Source organism: Osmerus mordax, chromosome 1 (assembly GCF_038355195.1).
Source record: "Osmerus mordax isolate fOsmMor3 chromosome 1, fOsmMor3.pri, whole genome shotgun sequence".
Classification (NCBI taxonomy): Eukaryota; Metazoa; Chordata; class Actinopteri; order Osmeriformes; family Osmeridae; genus Osmerus; species Osmerus mordax.
Genome location: NC_090050.1, coordinates 15487171 through 15512806, shown reverse-complemented (window position 1 = coordinate 15512806; position 25636 = coordinate 15487171). Strand labels below are relative to the sequence as shown.

General features: G+C 41.8%; 1 protein-coding gene across 1 annotated transcript; it reads right to left on the bottom strand.

Annotated features, from left to right (window-relative positions):
• Positions 1 to 783: 783 nt before the first annotated feature.
• phactr3b (phosphatase and actin regulator 3b) lies at positions 784 to 25521 on the bottom strand. Its single transcript, XM_067240953.1, has 13 exons — positions 25422 to 25521; positions 16081 to 16242; positions 15847 to 15921; positions 15519 to 15659; positions 15080 to 15310; positions 14778 to 14985; positions 14319 to 14509; positions 13688 to 13841; positions 4194 to 4249; positions 2843 to 2904; positions 2507 to 2647; positions 2012 to 2088; positions 784 to 1344 (listed from the first exon to the last, which is right to left on the bottom strand). Exons 1-13 carry the CDS (start codon positions 25519 to 25521, stop codon positions 1329 to 1331), a joined length of 1614 nt encoding a protein of 537 aa, XP_067097054.1. The 3' UTR covers positions 784 to 1328.
• Between the last annotated feature and the right edge of the window lie 115 nt (positions 25522 to 25636).

Here is a 25636-nt window from a genome sequence, read left to right as displayed (position 1 = left end):
AGAGCAATTCCCTTCCTTCCACACACTCACGTCCATGGTTGCCAGGACTTTCAGGAGAACTGCCCTCCACCTGCGGTGGGACTTCTGGCCGGAAGCTGTACTTCTCATTATTCCAGCCAGTCAGGGGTCTGGGTGTACATGCCTCATCAAGGATGTTGCCATCTGTTCCTCTATAGTCCTAAGCTGTACAGCTTGAATCACATACAGCTTTTTGTTGATCTAAGCAATGTTTCTTAACAGAAGCACTGATTTACGGTTAACTGGTTTACAGTGTCGTATTCTGTATAACTAATACTTTCGGCTGTAACTCAGAACATTTGATATCATTACAGCCGCAAGAAAATACATTACAATATAAGACGGGTTTAAACTATGAATAAGTATATCCATATAAAACTTATTTCATTGCTGGGCTGTGGGTTGCAATCAGTTTTTGACAGCCTTATTTTTAACAAGTGGCCTGGGGAATAATATGACGAAATATCTTCATAAGCACCACAAACCTCTGACCTGATTTCTATTTGTGCAGCCAGGATGACGTAGGATGCAGACTCAGGCACAAGTGACGCTACCGGGTCACATTATTTCCACTAAAGATAGCTGACTGGGAACATACGGTATGTAGGCAGGTGGGCTTCATATACTTTTTATCTTTTGATAACCATACAAAAACCATGTACTTCACATAACTGCAGACATTCATAACTACGTGTACAATCTAAATTCTGAGCTGATTTTAAATATTCCTGACATTCTGTCATTGCATTTACACTTTAAAAAAAGGACAAACAACTATATTTCTTAAAAATGCAAAACTTGTATTGTGCAGACAATAAATAGTGCTTACAAAGGGATTTTGTCTTGTGTACAGACATGGTTTCCTCTTAATAAGAACAACACTTACACAGTTGATATGAAATCCATTTAACTTCAGTGAGACCCCACAACACTTGAGGTGTGACTACCGACGTTACGGGAGTGGGAAAGGTTTAACTGGCCACATGCACATCTTTCCTCTGGCAACAAAAAGGCCATGTTTCAAAAGAGTCTGATTAAAAAAGAAAGTCTCTGTATGGCAAATAGACCTTGTCGCCCCTGCTCCAACTGAAATGTAAAAAGAAGGTAATGTAATGTTCCTCTGAGCAGATGTGGAGCTTGCTGCATGCACCTCCTCTGCTGGCAGCTCCAACTAGAGACATAGCCTCCAAGGTTCACTGCGCCCAAATATCAGGACACTCAGGGACCATGGGCCAGGGCACTGGAAGACTCCTTGCAAGGTCTTCACTGACAGAACCAGATATCAGCAACTCTTCACAGAAGAAACCTTGCTAAGGCCGGTGGAACCTACAAAGTAGAGAGAGGGGACAATGAACATAAGCGCCATGATCACATCCACAGGCCTCATCAATCAGAGCTCTATTAATAGCTCAATGGACAGTGCTCTCAGGCTGTCCTCTTTAGAAATGGGGTCTTGCGTAAGCAAATCCCAGTATAATTCTGACCATACTCTGCTTTTTTTAAATGCTGAAAGTCAAGTTTAGGGTAAGCAGAACGTAAGCTAAATCTGTACAGACATTTATTATTTTTGTCAGGGTGTGCTAACGTGTGCAGATTTCGGTTTCCCAGAGGAGACAATGCAGCTATATTTGGTACAACCCTGTATACAACAGTACAGGGCATATTCAATTATGTGAAATAAATAATGATAATGATGATAATAATAATAATGTGTTGAAAGGGGGGCCTGCCCCGTTAAGAAGAATGACTGCGGGAGCGTCTAATTAGCACCAGTGACGGTTATTTTTTATTAGAACCCGCAATGTTATATCTGTGTTTGTATTTAGAGAACCACACACACTAGATAGAGTTCTGAACGGATTCCCCACAGTGTTTTGACATAATCCAACCACCAGATAATTGAACTATTTTTCAATAAGCAATCAGTGCATGTTTTAACTTTGTTGCTGTCACACAAACTGACCTGCACACATCAAACGAAGTGTGCACTGACCTTGTCAGGTGCTTGCTCGAAGAATGAACCTCCATCTCATTACTTTTGAACTCGTTTAGCTCCTTCCGTATTGCTGCCTGTGAGACACAATCAATAACAAAAGTAAACCCCTGGGTGTGGCCCTGTACATGCGGAGGATCAAGTTATAAAGCCGTTCAAATGGAATTTCAACTATGAAATGACAAGCTATTTAATGTCAGGCAAATATTTGAGGACACCAAGCTACACTTTGTTATTATGAGGAGGAAAGTACATACAGTATGTGTTTTGCACATAACAGTACTACCAGGCTAATGCTGATGATTCAATCCTAATCATTCTATAATTGTTCTGAAATCTGATTGAGAATTTAGATGAGCATCTATAGAAAAAGTAAGCTATAGCTCCTTAGTGTCTGTTTTACTATTGACATGGGTACAGTATGTAATGACCATTTCAAGTGAACTCAAGTGGTAATAGAGCACAGTGCTCAACAGGGGGTGCTCTCGGGCATACCTTGTCAGCAGCTGACAGTCTGGTCCAGGGCTTGTCAGCACGCCTGTCATAATCCTGAGCTTTTGCTACCTCCACATAGTCACTGAAACGAATAAGGATCTTTCTGTCCCGCAGTTCATCAACTGTGGGTCGCTGGTTAAGCTAAGGAATAAAAACAGTGGTATTTGTTATGGTACAAGTCAGCCGAAACATTGTTTCTATTATTTTGTAACTCATCACTGATCAGTTAACCTTGGGAATGTGTCCCTCGGGGAGAGGATGGGAAGGGCAGTGTATTGTCCGGTGCATGTTTCTAGTTTGTAAATGTTGGTGTCTTAAGGTGGATGTCCTGCTTACCTTTCTGTTAAGACGCTGTTTAATTTCCCTCCTTTCTTCTTGCTCTATCTGGTCGTTCCTCTCTGTAAGACACAAAGTGAGAAGTCCCATATAAGCACAAATACATACAGACAGGGAAACAAGTGATGGACGGTGTCAGGACAAGGTTTCAAGTTAGTGATGCAGAAGTAATGCGGTCTGCAGTTATTGGTCATGACACTTAGTAAATCCAATCTCACAGAAAAGCAAGGTATTATGTGACAATCAAAACTGTCTGTAAAAACCATGCCAAAATATCTAGCTCACTTCAGATGGGGACGCTTTGGCATCTGTTCCCATAGACAAAAACAAGGACTGGCCTCAAGCCCTCACATTTTCTGTGTCTGCCTGTATAATTTTTTTTCTTAAACAACAGCAGCCCAGACTTACTTGAGGTTACTTGATTAATGTGCACAAAATTCCAGTAAAAAAAAAGAAAAGAAACATTTATAATCTCCACAAGATGGATTAAGTGAGTCTGGACTGTGCTGTACCACTGGAGTAAAGGTGGAGTCAGCATGTGTCTCCATCAGATTCTATCAAATCTGTTGCAGGAGGATCAAAAATAAATAATACTTTAGAGGCTGAATGTCACTTCAGTATGATTATAAGAAGCAGCAAATCTACTATCCATAGTTTGCATCATGGATCTGGAACAGGTGTCCTTTTGCTAGAAGTGTATGGTCTTTAGTCCAGTGATTTGACAGTGCATTGTGTGTTGCATTTTGACACTGTGGAAGAAGGTGGCTCGTCTCAACATCAGACAGGTGCTTAGTAGGGCCAGAGTGTAGAGCACATGGATGCCACCTCTAAACCACAAGCATGAATTAAAGTCTCAACCATAGGTAAGAAAAAACACAGAGCCACACCAACTTGTAAAAGGACAGTTTCACAGATTGTTCATTCCTCTGTCGCCTAAAGCAAAAGTCTGCAAGATCACTCTCCTCAGGGTCAATGAAATGTAACAAATGTAATCAATCTTGATGAAAATGATCATCTATTCAGTTCTCGTATTTTTGATGTATTTCAACTTTTCAATATTATTTTAGTTTTAGTAGTATTAGTAGGCTATTCATTGAACTGCACAGATTTGTGAAAGGGTTGTAATAGTTGCTATGTATATGAAATCTAAATTGTGAATAATACACTTAAGAACACTTCTTTTGCTATGTCAATAAATTGTTCAAAATGATGGTAGTATGCCTCATCATCATCTCCTAAACCCCAGTATTGCAGATAGTATTGCAAATACTTAAGTGTTTAAATATAGTGAGGACATAACAATAAGAACCTGATCACACCCTGATTATATTATTGCCAATCCAGTACTTACGCTTCAGGATGTTCCGACTTTCCAGTTCTTCAACAGCTGGCCTCTGGCTGAGTCTCCTACGGAAAAACACTAGAATCACGTTTTGGACCATTTTGATCCACTTTCCCCTCAAGTAATAGTCTTGCAGTCTGGTACTAGCACGCTGTTTGCCGGAAAGAATGTGTAGAACACCAAGATCTACACATCTTAAAACAAAATCGTGAGTCCCTTCTTGAGTCTATAAACCAACTTCGTTTACTAAATCGCGACAAACTCAACATCGGGGAATAGATCCAGGTGTGATTAATCACGCGTTAAATCCGTTTTACAAGCATTCTTCCTTAATATGTATCTCTGAGTATGAATCGCAGCACTTGCCGTCCAAAAATTACTGTTGTGACAATAATACGACACAGTAAATTCGCTAAGTATCCCAAAGAGAAGTAGCCTATTTGACTTAATTGGGTATCCGGGCTTCTCTACTGCAGATGCTGAGCGCTTAGCTGTCAAGTCTGCCTCGCAACCTGACGCTGTTTAGAGTGGTGTGATGCTGGAAAGCCTGTCTCCCTTTTCACTCCATGCATAATTTCTGGGGGCGGTGCCTAGCAGGAGATTCCCACGCACACTTTGAATACGCCTTGAAAACTGCTGCAGTAAGGAATTTAAAAGCAGACAGAACGATGCAGTGGAGCTAATGGTTAATGAAAAAATAGTCCAAAATATTTCTCCGAGTTAAAGGCTCATTACACACATGGTGATTATGGTAAAATGTGGTTTATTTTTAGATCGTTATGCCCTTAGATCAGCGATACCTCCGTATTGTTTACAATTAGGAACACGGTGTGGCAATTATCAATAAGGTCTGCAAAGAGGGAATCCCCTGCCTATAGATGTGCACCGAGAAGGACCCAGACAGACATGCTTAGCATTGACGCTAAAGTGGATTCGTAGTTAAAATTACACCATTCGATTTCCTCAATAACTTACATCGTAATTTGAAGCTAGACATGAGCTGTCGGAATACACAGACAATAGACTACTACTGTTTTGATACAATATGCAATTATATTTAATACCCCACGCTATAGGCCAGGAAATAATTATGACTATAATGGACTGGACTGCTAAAATATTTCCGGGCCACACAAAACTAAATCCACAAACAAATGCCTTTCTTTCTTCTCCACACCAGCCCATCCTCTACATTTGTGCAACTGCCATAAACATAAGTAAGATGACCTCAAACTTCATATTAAAAGTCTTCATATTGTCTATAGACAATACAATGAAGCCTCACTGCAAACCTACTTACTTATTTCTCTTATTTGGGAAAATGGACCACCTCACCTCTTTCTTGGCCTTAAACACAACATCTGTATAGACCATGTTTCCAACTGCAGGAACTGTGCTGATGGGGTGACAGTCCATTTTCTCACCCTGACACATTTAAAAATGACAACTCCACAAAAACCTTTGTTATTTTCAGTCCATTGATTGTTATGGCCCCAGTCATGGAAATAGTAGGTGTACAGATGGCAACTAGGTTCCAAGCCTAAAATAGAACACATTTAATAGCCTCATCTGTGACTGGGACCACATTGGGTTTATCATAAAACAGAATCACTTGCACAGAGATGGACATGACAAGTGTCCTGACATGAGCACCAACCACAAGGTTAATATGGTACTATACTTTGTATCAAAGTGGTACAGATCAGGGGATGGTTAACTTACCAGCCCATCTAAATGGACTTTCACAGGGAAAAGGTTCTTATTGTCATTTGTACTTCCTAGGCATTCACTCCTCACTCCATTCCATTTGGTACAATGTGAAAGTTCCTGATTTGTTGGATGACTCACCAGAATGTCAAAGCCATGAGCCGGCTGCAGAAGCAAGGCTGATGGGAGTGTCAGCCCATGGAAGTGGAGGAAAATTGCACGAGTCAGGAGTGGTGGCTGAGGCCTACTAATGCCCGCTGAGGTGTGTGTTAATGCCCTGGTCCATCTCCTGGGGTAACCGTGACAGGGTCTGAGACCAACACACCACTGCTCGATGTGGTGTCTGAGAACCAGTTAAGTGTGGCTGGGACACCCTGAGGCGGACAGTTGCCAGGAATAATTAAAGAAGTCATCTTCCTTTCTATGTTTATATAACTTTGAAAAGGCTTGGGTTGGATGTCATGCCTTGGGTGGGTGTGAGTCCTGACCTAAATGTCTCTCCTAGTAAATCTTGGTATGGGGAGATAGACCAAGTGTAGCCGGGCACCTCATTTTACTTAGAAGCCTGCTCCCTCTGAACCAACTCTGAACAACCCAACTGTTCTGTAATGCATGTGTCAAGGTATATATTTTTTGTACATTATGGATTGGCTTACATGGCCCTATATGCCATTCAAAACTCTGGAGGGTTCAAAAAGATGAATCAGGTTCAGACTCAGTTCAAGCTCAGAGCTTCATGTAAGGTCAAACATAAATGATTAATGCAGTCTGCTGTTTGAACCTGAGTCTGAACTTCACAGTAGGTCTACAGATCAAGGAAACAGGCAAGCTGAGGCCACAACGAGAAGTCATCTTCAAAATGCATCAAATAGTGGTCACCTGTGCCAACAATGTGAAAGTGCATCAGCTATAATGTGTAGCGATTCCATCCAAGATTGATACATAGCAACTACAGTAATAATAATCACAATACTATCAGAATTATTGAGAATATAAATCCATACAAATGGTTGACGAATCAACATGTGGCACAAAAACAAAGAATCTGACAAATCCTTATCTTCCTCAATATATGTCTATGCCATTCCCAACATCATGGTAAAAATAATAAGAAAAATGATCTGAATGGGGGTAACAACATCTGACATGTAATGGCAACATCTGTTGCCATTAGAGATGGCAAGGCTGATTATCAGAGAGAACAACCCGTGGAGCACATAGTTAATTACTCCTTGTGGGAATAGGGGGTTCATGGTGGCAGTGTATAATTTTGTACGGGTCTTTTTTGTGCAGTCTGTGATATCCTGCACTTTTTACTTCTACAACTTGAGCGTAGCTTCTAAAAGCAGCAATATAATTGGGTGTTGCCAACTCTGATTCTGAATGTTTTATATAGACATACATAGGTTTCAGATGGACCCAAATTCAAATAGCAAATGTTGCCATCAGCTATAAAGCTCACACAATCACATTCTGTAAATGGGAGAACATGCCTGCTTATACAGCTAAAAAGTGAAATAAAAGGAAAGGAATGAAAGGAAGAAGGAAAGAAGTTGACTACTAAAATGTCTGCTTAAAAAGAGAGGGGGGAAATCTTACTCAGAACTTTTTAAAGCCCTGAGACAAAGAAAGCAGTTACAGACCTCATAAGCTACGTGTGTCCTCTCCACCCTACACGTGTGTCCTCTCCACCCTACACGTGTATCCTCTCCACCCTACACGTGTGTCCTCTCCACCCTACACGTGTGTCCTCTCCACCCTACACTTGTGTCCTCTCCACCCTACACGTATGTCCTCTCCACCCTACACGTGTCCTCTCCACCCTACACGTGTGTCCTCTCCACCCTACACGTATGTCCTCTCCACCCTACACGTGTATCCTCTCCACCCTACACGTGTATCCTCTCCACCCTACACGTATGTCCTCTCCACCCTACACGTGTGTCCTCTCCACCCTACACGTATGTCCTCTCCACCCTACACGTGTGTCCTCTCCACCCTACACGTATGTCCTCTCCACCCTACACGTGTGTCCTCTCCACCCTACACGTGTCCTCTCCACCCTACACGTATGTCCTCTCCACCCTACACGTGTATCCTCTCCACCCTACACGTGTGTCCTCTCCACCCTACACGTATGTCCTCTCTACCCTACACGTATGTCCTCTCCACCCCACACGTGTGTCCTCTCCACCCTACACGTGTGTCCTCTCCACCCTACACGTGTGTCCTCTCCACCCTACATGTGTCCTCTCCACCCTACACGTGTCCTCTCCACCCTACACGTATGTCCTCTCCACCCTACACGTGTGTCCTCTCCACCCTACACGTGTCCTCTCCACCCTACACGTATGTCCTCTCCACCCTACACGTGTATCCTCTCCACCCTACACGTGTGTCCTCTTCACCCTACACGTGTCCTCTCCACCCCACACGTGTGTCCTCTCCACCCTACACGTGTGTCCTCTCCACCCTACACTTATGTCCTCTCCACCCTACACGTGTCCTCTCCACCCTACACGTGTGTCCTCTCCACACTACATGCACACTCTGACTCAGGGCCAACAACACCTCTTCACCATGCTGCTCCAGAAATCCAGTACAGCATTTAATACTATCTGACCTGCTTTTATCAATAGAAGAAAAGAGGATATCTGTACATTTTCTCATCATTCTCAAAGAGAGCTCAAATGAAAAATTCTCAGATGTGTTCAAAACAATCACTATGGTGTGTCTGCAGGGGGGAGGGAGGAAGGGAAGTCCTGGCAGAGTCTCATTAATATTTCAGATGATGTTCCACAGGAAACTGCATCTAGTGCTTATTAAATACCCTGTGTTACCTGGCAACTGCTGTTGCTTGCAATAGAGTTGTACATTTTCACGACAATACAAAAAGTTTCAAAGGAATCAAGTGAATCAAGATGCTGCCCCTCATATTTTAGAGGATGTAGCTTAGGTTGGCTTGTTGCTTGTAGACTAGACCGAATGTATACATTTGTTCCAAATGGTTCACATTTATAAAAATGTTGGTCTGGTTTACTTTGCTCCAAATTGCTTACCTTGCCAAAGTTTAAACATTGTGTGTTCCTTGTGAGTCTGCCTAGAGTGCTAAAATATGAATCCCTACAGTTTGTTGACAGTGTATTGTTGTGGAGACCACTGAGAAGGTAATGACCATGACATAAACTGACACAACAAAAATGGCTGAATTGCTGTACGATAAGGATACCTACTGTAAAATCACACAACAAATAGACATTTCAACATATATTTAGGGCACAGGGGAGCAGCTGTGTGTGGGTTTCTTTTCGCTGAGTCCTGTTTCACACTGACAAGCCGGGCTAGAGCTGTGGCCGAAACAAACTTTGAGCCACAAAGGCCTATTTCGTCTCCTCCCACACCACTGCTGCCAGTTTCCCTCATTATACACCCCGTCCCTCTCGAGCAGATTCAGTCAAGATCGGCAGACACTTGCCTTGGTGAGGCTGGGGGTAGGAAATGTGAAAAAGGGTGCGTGGGTATGTGTGTGGCCATGAATAACTCATAAACTGTCTTGTCTATTAATAGCTAAAGAGCGTCTCCATAGGAATTAATGCAATTAGCATTTCTGAGATGGCTATTGATAGTAAGGTCATCACCCACAGAGCACAGGCATCCACTGACTGAGGCTCTCCCCCACTAGTCTTACAAGGTCCCATTCTCACCACCTTTCTTTCCTAACCACCAATCCAGTCGCAGTAGTGACAGTGGAAAGCTTACTGGGCCAGAGCCAGAAAGATGTAGATCACTGCGGTAAGTCAAGGCCACAATTTCAGAAAGCTTCCCTGGGGAATGTGGTGGTTCAATCAGAGGGGAGTGGAGGACAGGCAATCTGTACATCTGAGCAGGGATAGGAAAACAGCCCTATCTGTGACGTACATACTGCATTGATCGGAGCTGGTGCCGCAGTATTTTAGCTCCAGTGACAACGATCTGAGCTAAATTTAGCAACAGAGGGTTCCCTTTCCCTGTCCTGGGCCAGCCTACTGTTCTGAATGCTGGTGCAACCTAGTACATCAAAGCTGTTCCATACAGGCTGGAGGCTTTGTTCCACAATGCAGACAGAATGACATTCTGTGTTGCATCATCAGACCTATTTTGAAAAACATACATGGATATTGGAAATATATTGTTTAACACACAATACACCTGCACAAACAATTGTTGAAATGCACACATCGTTGCTTGTGTTTGTATACTGTATGCCTACAATGTATTCTTCTAAGTAATGGTGAAATGAATTGTCTTGGTTTTGTAATAGAGCTGGATTTTTTTGGTCAGCATCCAAACAACAAAGAGACAAGTCTCATACTTTAGAACAATTAACACATCTCAGCTTGATTGGTATCCTATTCAACAATTTGGTCGATATCAGATTAGAGGATGAATTCGCCCTGTTGATGACTGACTCTGAAAGCTGTCCTTACATCATGTTGTGTGACAGGCCCTGTACCAAGCTGCTCCGCAGCCAAGGAGGAACTGGCTGTTTGTTCTGCTGCTATTCTGCTCCGAAGACCACACTGTTCTGATGGAGAACAGACTCGGTGAGCACAACAGCTGCTCACCCTGTGGGTCCTCAACCCACACTCAGCTTCTAAGACAAGGCACAGTGTGCCGCCACCTCAATAAGCACAACTGATTCACTCATTAGGATTCACTGTGTGTGTCCTGAAGACACCAGCAGGTACGAGGTGAATAGTCGGTGAACACAGAGAGGACAAGGAGGAGGGAAAGTGGAAGCTTATCGTTCGCCACCGTTCTAGGGGCTCAGTCGTTAAGGTCCACTCTAAGACCACCATGTTAGTGTTGGAACTCTGGCCAGCCAGGATGGCCGAGCACATGGTGCTCTCATCTTAAACAATGACATGTCTCAGCTGTCCCTCTGTCAGCAGACCAGGAGTGGTGATGCAGCACAACCTGGCCTGGGCCCTGGAGCAGAGGCCCCCCAGCACCTGTGCTGCCTGCAGGCTGTAGAGGACACTATAAGGCCATCTGACGGGGCTGACCCACATGGCGTTGTGGTCTTCACACGCCATTCCTGATGCAGGCGTCCCTCCATGAAATGCTCTCGATCACATCATTATGCAACTTTAGGATGAAAGCAAGCCATCCCCCTGCTTCAATATGTTTTACTCATTTGGATACATAGCTGTCCCTCACATTGTTGTGGTGAGCTAAACATTGTTACATGGTCCAAAGGATTTACTTTGATAACTCTTACGTCATCAACTAAATACTTTCACATGGCTACTTGTTTTGGTGCACTCACCAAAAGTGCACCAAAACACAATCGGATAATTGTCTATCCTAGTATGATGCTAAGATGCTTTTCCTTGTCTGACATATCCATACACAGTCCTACCCTGGTTGGCAGACTTTCCTGTTGTCATACTTTCCCTCCATTACACAGGATCAATCACTTCCTGCCAGTTATGTAAGCGTACTCAAAAGTCAACTTTATGTAAGCTGTTGACTAGTTATGTCTGTGTTCAGCGAACAATTGATGTGGTCTCATTTCCTACAATAACCCCACTATATTTGGTTTGTATGCAAGTTAATTTTGTATGCATTCCAAGCATTACCTCCGCAGAGTAATTATTGTTATGGGTAATATGTAATTTCCTACATTTATAAAGACATGCCGTATACTATTACATTTGTTTGTAGTCATTTATTCATTAGGTAATATTTCTGATATTCCCCAGTCAGCCTTTTCCTTAAGCGGCACGTTTTTCAGCAAGTGTTAAGAGTCACACAAGAGCACGTGGAGATCCACATGGATGGAGGCATGTCAGGGGTGTGCTGGATGGAACAATAACATTCCAAATATCTCCACTGAAGTGATGGAATTTTTCTAATTCATTCAACAGTTCGTGATCATGGCCCGGGCTAAAAATAGCTTTGGTTTATGATGCTTGCGTTGATGACACTGTTGTTACTGGCTAACTGCTCCTGGCATTCAGACTGGCACGCAGCTGTGAGATGCCCACGGGTGGGGTTGAACAAAGCACACGTGAGGAAGCTTGATGGCAGGGTTAGAGAACCTCACAGACATTGATCTGAGGCCTTCTGGCAGTCTAAACACACTCCTTCTAAGCCGTCGCACACAATACACTCAATTAAAACATTAAAGTGAAGTAATATTCATCAAGATCAACAGATTAGCAGAGGGTCTTGACACTTAAAAAAATCCAAACACATAAAACACATAGCCTTATCACAGCACACTATCACACTTAACAAGCCCACTTGTCCTCTCTTACTCTCTCTTGCCTTGGTGTTTACACCCAACATTAGCTCTTTTGACCTGAGTAGCATTGCCTAACTGAGTGCGGAAAGAACATTCCCAAAGGGAGTTGGGATAACTACCATAAGTCCTTAACTCCAGACAGAAGGGTGGCTGGGCTTAACTCCCTCCATGCTCCTCTCCTTCTCACACCTACGCTCTATTGATTCCTACCCTGAAGTGTCTGCAAGCTATTTTGAGCCCTCCTGCAAAGACTACTGTCTGAGTCAATTATTGATGTTGTCATATATTTACTTGTGTTAAAGGGGGGACCACTGTATGTCTAAGTGGTATGCACTTAATTATACATAGCACCCAAAGAGATAAAAACAAGTGATACTGTACTACAGCTCATGGATAGTACTGAAAATGTATATGATGCCAAATCTATAAACCTTACTTTTATTGTAACAGAGCTATCACATATCGCCTGAGTTGTTTGTGTTTTCAAATTTGCTGTGTTTTTTTTGTTGCCAAAATGGCAAATCCAGAATTTTGTTAGGATAACAACCACAGTGTAAAAACTGAAAGTGTTAGACCTCCACAAAAATCCCTCTCGAAGCATGGAATAATCCCACCAAATTCACCAGGACAACTCTCATTGTTCCATTCCATTCCATTATCCAAAAATGAATCACATTACAATATCATGAATGACAGGTTAAAATGATAATCCCTTCAACTTTCATATCAATAACATAAAATCCTATAAGATCAGATAGTCATGTGATCATATATTACTGGCAAGAAATAGTGAGGGTTATTTTCAAGGCATTTGTTTGTGGTGAGATACTGGCTCCCCCCACTGGCTGATAAACTTGTCCAGTTTATCAGCACACTATAATACTATCAAATGTAAACCCCATAGAAATGCAATCTTCATTTGGTAGACAAGAGCTTAAACTAATATACTTTCTAACAATACATTCTATCAGAGATGTTCAGAAGTACATTTCTGCTAATCCAAAGTATCAAGCCTTTTAGAGACCGGTCTTTGGTCACAAGTCAAATTTAAGTCCCTGAGGGTAATAGCTTTCTGTGTGCTGTGTATTCATTTTCTAAACCGTTTCTGAAAAGAATTAATATAATTTATTGGATAAACTCATCATTTCTAGGGACTACCTTGTCCATCATAAGCACATTTGGCATTGAATCAAAATATCATGAAATCTCCCAAATCTATGAAAACTCTTCATCTCTACATTGAATGTAGTTTCAAAGAAATGTACAGTATAATGCAGAGAGAAAATATGAGACAGTTAGAAAGGAGAAATGGAATGGAATGCTGTTAGGCTAAAACTGTGTCGATGGAATGAAGAGATGATGGAAGCAGGTGATCAAACTCATTAACAGACATGGCCAACATAACCTTCTACAAACATGGAGATGGAAAGTGGGACAACAAAACAGCCATACATGGGAGAGAGGGCGGGCTGATGAGGGGTGAGCTGGGCCACAGAGAGAGACTCACTTGGCTAGCTTCATCTCTATCTGCTGGCGGATCTCCTGGCGCTCCTGGTCACTGCGTACTGGGAAGATGTTCCTGTCCTCCAGGTCCTGCTTACTGGGACGGTTACGCAGCTTTACAGACAGTAGTTCTTTCCTCATCCTACGTGGCAATGTCCCTGTTTACACACACACACACAAACAAACAAAGGTCAGCAACTGTTTTTGGTGCCATGGCTCACTACACACCATGCATTGTATACTATGAATTGTCAACAATGTAATCCTGTTCATCACACTAACAAGAGACCAGTTTGTTTGCACTGGGTAAACGTTTCAGTTTGCAACAGTAAGCTACACAAGGTTATTTCACATGCTTGTGTTTCCCTGATGACCCACATGCGGTGACATCATCACCCATCAGCCCAGGAAGTAGGGCAGCTCAACAGATGTCGCTGACAAATACAGTCGAATGACTCTCTTCATTTTGGCTACATTGTTAATCTCCCACATGTGCATCCGGAGTAAATAACATCAAGCAACATAACATTAAAACAAACTACCCTGCAGAAAAACAACAACTTGTAGGAGAAACACCAGGATTGTGGATTGTCTGTGCTATTGTACCTTAGGACAAAGTTGATTTGAAAACCTACCAGATATTACAGACTCGTTCCAGCTCTCCTGGTCGCTGAAGTACTCATCCAGGCGGCGATTCTCTTTGTTCTCGTCTGACTCCTTCTTGCTCTCGGACTCTCCAGAGGGCTCCTTCTCTGTGCTGGACGTACGGGGCAGACGTCCATCTGGGCGGCACTTTGGGGAAGAGCGTATCTCCTTCCCTTGGAAACTGAGGTCACAGATTTAAGCCTCAGATCAGACTCAACATACTTCTACGACAGCTATGTGGAGAATCAGATGGCTGAGCGGTTAGGGAATCAGGCTGTTAATCAGAAGGTTGCCGGTTCAATTCCCGGCCTCGCTAAATTAAGTTGTGTCCTTGGGCAAGGCACTTCACCCTACTTGCCTCGGGGGAATTTCCCCGTACTTACTGTAAGTCGATCTGGATAAGAGCGTCTGCTAAATTTAAATGTAATGAGAGAGGTTAGGCACCTTACCTGTCCTGTCTATGCTTGGAGGCCAGAGCACGGTGCAGTTCCTCGATGATGCAGCTCGGGGACAGCTGTGGGTGCAGGGAGCCCAGGTGGGGGGAGCCTGTTGGGGTGAAGATCCGGCCTCTCAGCAGAGATCCCTGTGGATCTTTGGGAAGGGTGAAGTTCCTTGGCAGGGTGGCGGGAGATTTTTTCACTGCCATGGGATGAGGCCCTTTTTGGTGGAAATTGCACACGTAAAGATGTTTTCATAGTAATATTATAATTCGCTTGTAAGATAAAGCAAGACATTTTAACAACTGTCTCACCGTCTAAACTGCCTAATCTGGTGAGAAGTTTGACAGGTAGACTGGGTGGAGGAGGGGTGCTGGCGCGTCTCAGGGGAGGGGGTTTGGTGACTTCCTTGGGCCCCTCAGGGGGGTCCCCTGGCCCCATGGAGTTGTCATCAGGGGGTTCAGTCAAAGACGACTCCTCCTCTTCCCCTTCTTCATTCTGACTATGATCTCCTATTGTCTCTGAATCCTCAGTCAAATCTTGAACTGCAAAAGAAAAACAAAGTTTTGTTATTTTCCCTCTTGACCGGTCGATTTCGAACCAATTAATAATCTCTGTCTCCACCAAGTGGTGGTTAAGAGGAATCACATGGAGTTTTCCACAATGTACTGACAGCCTAAACCTTGACATTTCAATGTACCCACTATATGGTAACAAAAACGATAGTAAACATTTAGAAATGTCCTGGCCCACCTGTGGAACGATCCAGATCACTTCCCTGGTCCTCTGACGTGTTGGCCAGGGGTGCCATGGGCTCCTCTTCTCTCTCCTCCCCATCTGAATGTGTTGGTGTGTCTGGGTCCTCTATGTTGCCCCCGCAGGCTAGACCTGACTCTATAGGACAGAAAACAGCGACGTATTATGTATCTATATTGTTTTCATAATGATAAGTAAAACAACGCAACAAAACAAAATAGTGTGTTGTGAATATTAGATGGCACTGGCGTGTGCATGAGTGAGTTTGTGTGAATGTGCACGTGTGAGTGACTGGGAGTGTGCGTCCAGTCATGCACTCGCACACCTGGCTCTGCCTCCCCCAGGCCTCTTCTGGTGACATCATCCCGACTCTGTCGAGCAGCTGCCTTCCTCTCTATGGCTGCAAGACACAAGCATTTGACCTATGTTTATCTGGTTGAATGGAGCAATCCATACACACGCATTATAGTCACAACAACATTCCAGTTACATATGAATTTGTTTTTAACTGCATATTGAATTATGTGCCTTACACTGGCTACATTCCTACATTAATTACCTGTGGAACTCTGCTTAAGCTTCTCATTTTTCTTTTTTCTCCACTTCCAAGGCTTGAAGATTCGGCCCAGGCTGGCCAATTTACTGTTGCGTCGAACAGGAGGGGTTCTTACCCCTGAAACCAGACAACCAGAGTGGAGGGCCCTCTGTTGTTCCATGACATCTACAAAACACAGAACAGAAAGAGGGCTCTTAGAAAACAACATAACGTACAATACAATCAGCAGGGTCATCAGCAGCTCTTGTAATTACCTTGTAAATGTCAAAAGACTGTAAATGGCAGATTTTAAGCATATTTAAGAGAGCAAAATACGAATGATTTTTTTTGGTGATTGACTAATAAAGACTGCCTGATTCACATCTGGAAACTGAGCAGTGTGGAGGACAGAGAAGGATATTGTTTGAGTGTGACTCACATGGTCAAGGCTAACCCTCTGGACCCACACACTCAAACAATGGACTGCTTCTAAACACAAATTATTAAAGCGCATGGAGAAATAAAGGCAGCTCTACTTATTTCCTATGAACAGTAAAAATGTGATGAGTCGCACCTCAACGTCCTTGGTTGTGTTCATGCAAACACACAACACAACAATGATAGTGTAGAGAATAGCCAGTATGAGTATGTATCTCTACCAACAGACATCAGTTGATGTTGCTCAAATAGTACTGATTCCTTGTGCTGGAATGCATTGCCTGCATTCTTGGCTCAAGGAAAGGATCCAGTGTGAGCTCATGTAAAAGCGCTGTGTTTTGACTGCCTCATCTGTCACTATGCTGCACTGGGTGACAGAGACAGAGAGACGGCTTCAGCCCCTGTGAGGAAGGACAGAAATAGGCCCTCCCACACAGTCTGGCTCAAACAGCGAGCTGACACCTCAGGGAGTTTGCAGCTGAGCCGTCGGTTGTTGAGGGAGATGCTGCTTTCTAAATACGAGCTCACTGATACATCAGTTCATTTGACTATAAAGACATTTACCACTGCAGCCTCAGCTCTGAGAATGGAAGGATACTGGTAAAAAGAAAGCATGGTTCAGTCTCAGACAGCTTTAAATAAAATGGGCATCCTAAATCCCAAATTGTGTCCAATATACATTCAAGCTGGACCCAACTGCTGGTCTAAAGGAACCAGGGCCCTGATAGTACTTAAAGAATCTGTAAGATTTGTTGTGTTTATAAAAATAGCACTTATATTGAATGAATGAATGAATTTATTTCAGACAATTTACCACAAAAAAGTGATTGGTAAACAGTAGTTATAAAAAGAAAATAACAATCCAGAACAACATATACATATTCACCAGTATTAGCTCAGCCTCGCATTACATATTCATAAATAAATTTTGAACATAAATAGAAACTGATAATTTAAACAAGATTTCCAATTGAATAAACTTGTAAGTATATATACCTCAGACCTCAGTTAATTTTCTAGAGCAGTCATGGAATGTGGAAAGCACTCAATGCCAGAGAAAAATATGGGAAATAGCTGCATTCAGCACAGAAATATTATAACGTGTCCTTGACTCATGTAGTGGCAGCAGGTCCCTCTAACCTTTCAAATTCCACACCCAAAGAGTATACATGTTGATACAATGTTTCCATAAAAATAATGATATTTATTTTAACAAATCTGCACATAACCAACTGTGCACCCAAAGCAACTGACAGTCATCCAACTCTTTGACCCCCAACAATGGGAAGCAGATCAGCTGCCTCAGTCCTGTGTGCCCGACTAACCAGATGTATGGAATCCAGGTCATGCCTAGTTACTGCAGTAAGTATAAAGGGTCAGACCACCGTTACCATGGATACCACTCTGGATGCAGCAGAAAAGGCCCTAGGAGGCACAGAATCAAGAGAGCATGAGGAATACGGGGTTGCTGGGTGGATGAGAAGATTGTTGCCTCATAGACAGAAACCTTACAAGAACCAATCACAGCCTAGCTGAACCAATGCATAATGCAAGCAAGGAATTTCTGTATTTTAAATGTTGCAAGTTGTTGAAATTGGTTTATAATTGTAAAACAGACTGACCTTTCCTTACTAACATTTCCCTTTTTGTTTTTAGAATATCTTGTTATAGTAAATTTATAACGTGTTTTTAAGAGAAAAATGTATGTTTCAAAGAATGGTATGCTCAGCAATGGCATCATCACAATACAGAGGTGTACTTATCATTCTCATTACGAAAATAAATGTATGGATAATAATGTAGCCTGTCTTTTTTTATTATAAAATTGAATATACTCCCATTCATGTATCATGGATAGGTTTGAAAAGCTGAATCAGTGGTAACCCTCAGTTGTAACCATTCCATTATTTTAATCGAGACTTTGCATTCTGACAAGCAACATAAACTCTAAAATAACTTGCCGCCTGACTCCTCCATCGGCGTCGTGGCCTATCATTAAGATTTTAACATGATATTGCACATCTTTCGCCACCTTCAATCAACAGCTAAACATAGAGGCAACAAGGAAACTATAGGTTTTATCGTTTCATCAAACATTTGAATCCTGAAGAGGGAAAACACTTACGTGCTATGGTAATTGAATCTTCAAGCGTTTCTACGTGGACCTAGCTATCTAATCCCGTGATGCCAAATAAAAAGGAAAACAAGGCGTGTAGTGGTATACAAAAATAGCAGGAGCTGGACGGCAGATAAAAGCCGCGAGAACTCCCTCAAATATGATAAATGGTCCTACTAAACATTCTGTTCAATCTCTGTCATTTGACGTCAATGAAGCGCCGGCATTTCTCCTCAACTCAAATGTTGTCCCGCCGCACTCACATTCAGTTCTGGTGATGCAGGCTACCCACCCCTTGTGTTAGGCTACAGGGAGCACTAAGACTTTAGTTGTTTATTTGAAAGGAATATAATTTGGCAATGTAACATACAAACAACTTACAACTTACATATTTCTCTCGTATTTAGTGTGTTTCAAGCACATCAATGTAGAATATAGGCCAGCCTATTGTACAATGATGTGACGGAGGCCTATTGATCACTGTACATAATTGCCATTTAACATAAGCATGTTCCTTTGTCTTCCTAAGAGACGCTTTGTCGACATTGTTGTGGCAGTAATCAATTGATGGGGAAATAGAACCTTCTGTGGTTTCAAATCATTCTCAGTATATAGCACCTTGACATTATCTTTAGACTAAGTTACAGGGTTAAAGTAGTCTTAGAACATGAGATGGGAATGAATATTTCTCCCTTGGGTTAGAGGAACAGTAAGTACAGTTAAGATGTGAAGCAGTGAAGCACCTGCTACACACAAAACATGACAATATCTCATTCAATATTTACAATACTTTAGATGTGTTCCCTAGACAAATGAGGTCAAGATAGAATCACTCCATACGGATATCTTGAATTGTTAACTCCCAGGGGAGGGAAAGGAAAGATAACCAGGCACTTTATCAGCAGTTCTTTTACACAAGTAAAAACTGCAGCTTGAGTGTCCATCTGTGGAATAGTGATTTTGTACAAAGTACTTTACAATTGATTTTCCTTTACTTTGAAACCATGATATAACTGAATCGGAATGAGGTTATTGATAGCATTGGTGTATGTACTGAGAAAACTAAGACAATAATCCCGTATGCAGACAACATGATTTTGAAACACAGCAGTGTCAATGCAAATTCAAGTTGCCATCATAATATAACAAATCAATCAGGCACACAAAAACATGTCCAAACACTAGTAGTTAACATGCTGAGAAGGAAACAGAAGACAGAACATAGTAATTGAGGCCTGCTGCAAGTACAGGCCTGGAAGAGCATCATCACTGAAGACATTGTATGCAAGGATACACAACCATTTGATTTCTTTATTGTATGATGTCAACCTACATTTTAGAGTCTAATTTAGTTCAATACAATTGTGGGACTTAAGTTCCAAAGGTTCAGTTGATCTTATAGAACATCGACATTTCTACAGTCACACAAACACAATGTTCAAAATACGTAATTTCTAAAACTGTTAGCCTAATTTGGTGTCTTTACTTGAATACACCAGAGCAAAGTCCACCTTATCATTGTTTTTACACATCAATGATTGTTAGTCTCCATTTATCTTGACACATTCAAAGACTTAATTCTACCAGAAATCTCTAATTTGTAAATCCACAGCCCAGTCCCACAAGATTAAATGTAGCTGCTACTTTCCTCCCTCACACTTTCCTGTGCGTGAGTCAATTCTGTGTGACAGATCAGTCTTTCCACTCCCACTCCAAGCTTAGCATGTTGCTTTAATTACATTTGCCAGTTCTACAAAAAGGAAAATGTTTGCCTTCACGATAAAATCCGGGTGGTTTCAATCCCTATCTCTGTGGGATGTAGGCTTCTTGAAAACACATTATTAACAACAATACGCTACGATCAGTACTGGTCTGCACTTCCTTTACTGCACTTTGTGAATCACATAAAATGATCAATATTATCTGACTCCAAATCCCTTCTGTGACTGAAAAAGCAGAATGTGGATGTCAAAGGGATCAGACGGCTTCTCAGACATGTTCAAATTTGCAACATATTGGTTCTATTGAGCTCTGAAAAGATTTAGGTCAAAGCATGAAACAGCTATAAAAAATACATTGAGTAAATGGCTGACGGCTCTTTTCAACTTGCCTCGCCAAGAAGCAGACGTGTCCACTCCCCAGTAACCTGGTAAAACCCTCCCTCTTCTTGCCGCCACGACACAAACACACTCAGACATGCACAAATACAATATGGATCTGGTCTATGAACACATGTCATTTGTATCTAGCATATTTCTATTCCAACAAACAATACAGAAACATTGGGTTGAAGGATAATGGGATAGTAAATAAGCACAGAAAAGAATACATGTATGTATACAGGCAAAAATCTAGGAAATCAAGGACACTGTGGATAAAACAAAGCCCAACACGGTGTACAGTATGCAGGCCATGAAACACAAACCAGTGATATCATTATGAATCTAAATGCTATTTTTTGTGTCTGACGTACCAATGAAGAATTTGTAACCTCTAGCGCCCTAACAATTGCATTGATGCTCTACAGCCTAGTTTTTTTAATTGTCGTTCTTTGCAGCCTAATTTTGGGGGAATCTTGTGCTGTATGACTTTGCTGAAATTCTGCTGCCAGGCGCTGAGAAAACCAGGCTGCCTAATGAACTGTACGACTAGACTGGCTGTCTCAATTCATTCTTTTTATGTGCTCTCAAGCCTGCCTTTGCAAGCTGGCCAATCTCTTATCCTTGATGCATAAGACTGGCTGTCCCCGTCCAATTCAGTCCTTAATCAGCACTGAAGCATGGTCTGTAGTCTGTAGCTTGGCCAATGGGAGTTACAGATGCCCTGTCATTTATGTGTCCGTTGATTTGATTGGAGGACAATGACATCATGGTTCCCCCTGTTTTTTGGTGTTGCTGTCTGTGATCCTGAAGTCAGTTGATTCCAGGGACAAGATTGGCTCAGAAACATGGGGTAGAGGACAAAAAGGTGGCCTTGCTTTAGTACTTAATGCTGAGCCACTGACTCTGCATTTAAAATCAATAAGAAAAAAAAAACTGAGAGAAAAAAAAAAGATCAGGTATTTATTAAAATCCTCCAACTAACCTGCACTATAAATAGCCCTGGTATGGCAGCATTATTGCTGCAATGCCCCACATAAATCACTTTCATTCTTCTAAAGCAAAAGCTAATCAACACAGCTCTTAGATGTTCCTAATTTTTTAAGTATGACATTTTTTCTTGGTAATTTTAATTTATTTACATATTTGCTCAAAATAACCTTCAAACAGAGCTTCATAATGATCTACCAAGCTTTTCTTGTGAAAGGTTTTGAGAAAATAGACTAACCTCGAGAAGGAAGCTCTCATCTCATCTGATATCTATTTTACCCATCCCCAGCTATCCTCTGTTCAAATCAAATCACCCTAAAACGTTTACATCCAATTCAAACTAAAAGTGTCTATTGATGCACATATTTAACTTTAACAGCATAACATTTTACCACTGTTGCTGAACTAATGACAAGGACCATAGTTTTGGATTTCGTTCTCTTCTGATTTAAAAGAAGTTGAGAACTAGTGTCCAGTGACCAGAGGAAACTGGTCTGTGATGTACAAATGACCTTCAAAGCTTTGGGTGAATCCTGCACTCTTTTGGATCTTCCTGTTGGCATAGGTGGCATAGGACCTGCTCTACCTGACAGAAAATCCCAGATGAAGCAGATGCAGCAAGTGCCTACCTGTTCTAACCTCCAGATTAGAACAGGTAGATTCTTGTGACTTTGTGACTCTTTGAAACAGATTTCCGTGCTTTACTCTTTTGACCTCACACATTTAGCTCTCCTCGCTTTCTCTCTCTCCCTCTCTCTCTCTCTCTCTCTCTCTCTCTCTTTCTTTCTAAATAGGTTAGGTATTCACTCACTGTCCCTTTCTGTAGGTCTATGCGGCCTGTTAGAAATTGTAGATGTACAATTGATGGACCACTGGGTCTCTGTCTCGGCCCAGCTGTGTCGGCCTAGCCAGAGCTCCACAGGGCCAATGACAAGGCCAAAACTGTTAAGAAGATGATGACAGCAATGCTGACAGGGAGATGTCAGTTTGTCAGGAACACTAGTCTGTTAGGGACATTTAGCCTCACAGCACAATTTCTCTGAAGCACCCATATGCACACATAAGCACACATATATGGATGGTAAATACCATCATACTATACTTGAACATCATGTAGATGCACATATGTTTTCTCCATAGTCCTCTGTAGGTGCAATGTTTTGAGAGAATAACCCACTTGTGTAGCTGGAACCGGGGCTTAGCTTCTGCTCAGCTTCCCGGCTGAGCAGAAACACTGTCTCTCATCATCCTGTGGAACATGTGGGAGGATACTGCCAGGTACCGTTTGCTATTCTCTTTGTGTTGCCTTCCCCTCTAAATGCTCCGACTTAATCATAACCCTGAATATTCACTGCAGAAAAGGCACACCAGCTATATATAGGGCGTCTGATTAAGAAAACATGAAGCATGTCGATTCAAACACAAGGGGTCCTATAATCTCCCTCATCAGGCCCTCCCGCCTACACTGGAAGAGAGCAGGAAAGGAGACAGCAAAAAGTGGCTTGAGGATCAATGAATGGAAGACGGATGGACAGAGTCCAGTAAGGGAGAGCCTTTGATGTGACAGCAGCATGTCAGATTAGAGCTACAGGATCAGCTCATATGGGGACGGCTGAATTGACAACGCACCCACAAACTCAGTCAATGCCTGATGATTGTAACATCGTACTTCCATCATACAACACATAAATAACCCTACATATAGCATCATACACACACACCGACTGTCTAAATTCCTGGCTATGAAAGAAATTAGTTTGGTACACAATCGATAACTCCATGAATCAGTATGTAGTCTGTAGTAAATTAATGTGTGCTAATTCTGTAATCTATGAATTGGCTTGGTGAGACCGATGATTCTGAGATGATTTTACTTAAATCAGGCCCTACTGAAAGAGCATAATATGTTCTTATTAGGGGTGAAAGTGAGCAACATAGAGGTTTGACATTGCAGTTGCCTCATTCTACGCATTGATCTGACGACATATGCATGTGAAGTTATTATGTCACAGCTGAATATTCTTTTCATTATTGCAGTATATTAATATTCCCAGGGAACCGACAGTTTATAGTTCTGCTCAAGTAGTGCAAAGCATTTTTTTTGTATATGAAGACATTTATTTTTCAGCAAGAAATATAAGTGACAATGGTATCTTCTTTGAGGACTCTCTCTCTCTCATGTCTCTTAATTAAACCAATATTAAGAAGAACACTATTCTTCAAGTGCATGTTCAGGTGGCAGGATCACAGCTGCAGTAAGGGGGCCAGGGGGATGAAAGGGTTAGCAGCAAGCAAAGGAGATGGAGAGATGGGGAGGGCAGGTTCTTACTGCTGCATTGCCCTTTCAGCTGGTCATGCCAGGGAAGAAGCCTGCTAACACTGGAAATATGCTGTGCTGCTATCAAGCTGTGCTCCTCGGAAGATGAGCATGCAGAATGGTAACCGCTGACATGTGACAGGTCCATCCCATACAAACTCAAGAGTTACAGTAATTGAATAGTGTTACAAGCTTTTTGTTTGTACATATGCAGCAACTGTGCAGTATCATTCACAGTACAAATATTCACTGAGATCATTTTTCATTAACAGTATTGCTTTTCTGTTTGTTTTGGCTGGCACCTGAGAAGCAGTATTATGTTTTGTAACTGATCAATTTTTTAAGCAAAATCAAAAAAAATAGCTGCTTATGGTCGTGTATTGATCTTGAGGTTGACCAGCACTCACTTAACATTGGGGTTAGATTGTTGCTTTGGCAACAATGTTAAAGCATAAATAATAATGCCAAATTCGTATTCACTCTGCATGACCACATTGCTCTTATGCAGAATATTACCATGGAAATGAAAAGCCAATGAACATGAACTCACATCAAATAATGTTTACATGTTCAAAGTTGACATACTCAAGACTACATTGGACACAAGTGTAAAGGGGAAAGATTCACCACTGAAGTAGCCAGATAAACACTATCTCATCTTACAGTGGAGGTTCCAAGTGCTGGGCTCAGCCCTTTCTGTCACCATAGAAACAACTAAATACACAACGAGCACTGTCATCAGCTTCTCTTCACTACACTCAATTCAGTGTGATGACACATTTAAGGCACTCATTTGTCCATCAGAGTGTAATATGTTCTCAAGGGTGTGTTCTCAAAAAGGATGCAGGGCAGTGAGTGAGCATATGGTTGATGATTATGAAAGAAAAAATATAGACTTTACCTTCCATTGCAGTAGTGCAATATTGTCTGCAAATTATGACAATCAATGTATATTGACTGAACACTGATGTGTTTTTTTATACACTCAAATGGAGAAATGAGTGCCTCCATTTTTGACAACTTTACAGAGCAAAATACATGAGATGTACATTATGTTTTTCTTTGATACTATAATAATTTGGCCTAATGTGTCATCTCAGGTTCGTCTCAGATGCTATGTAGACCAGCATATGCAATCATTTCCATGTATATACAGCCTGTATTATGTATACAAAATAAATGTATGTCATTATTAGAGCTTTTTAGCTTTTTGCATATATTTTTTATTTTTTACGGTGGTGGCCTTTTCAGTGTTGGTCAAGTGGTACACTACGTTTGATGCATGACAATCCGTGAACTAAGCGCGTGACAGCTATAACCCAGAAGAAACATAGCATTAATAGGCTAACCAATTTCAGACAACATAAATTGAACAGTAATACATATCTAATTCAATGAGGTTTACCTGCTCTGTGCGCCTCACTGATACGAGCCTCCGTGATGATGCTTGGGTCACTTTGAGATCTACCCCTCTGCAACACACAATCCTCATCCGATGTAGCCATGTAGAGAGAATACAATTATTTCAAAATGAAATATTGATAACGTTTCCAGCGTCAGCCAACGTTACGTGTATCCAGTAGTAGTACAGATTGAATTAGGTTGGACTACTGCAGCTCA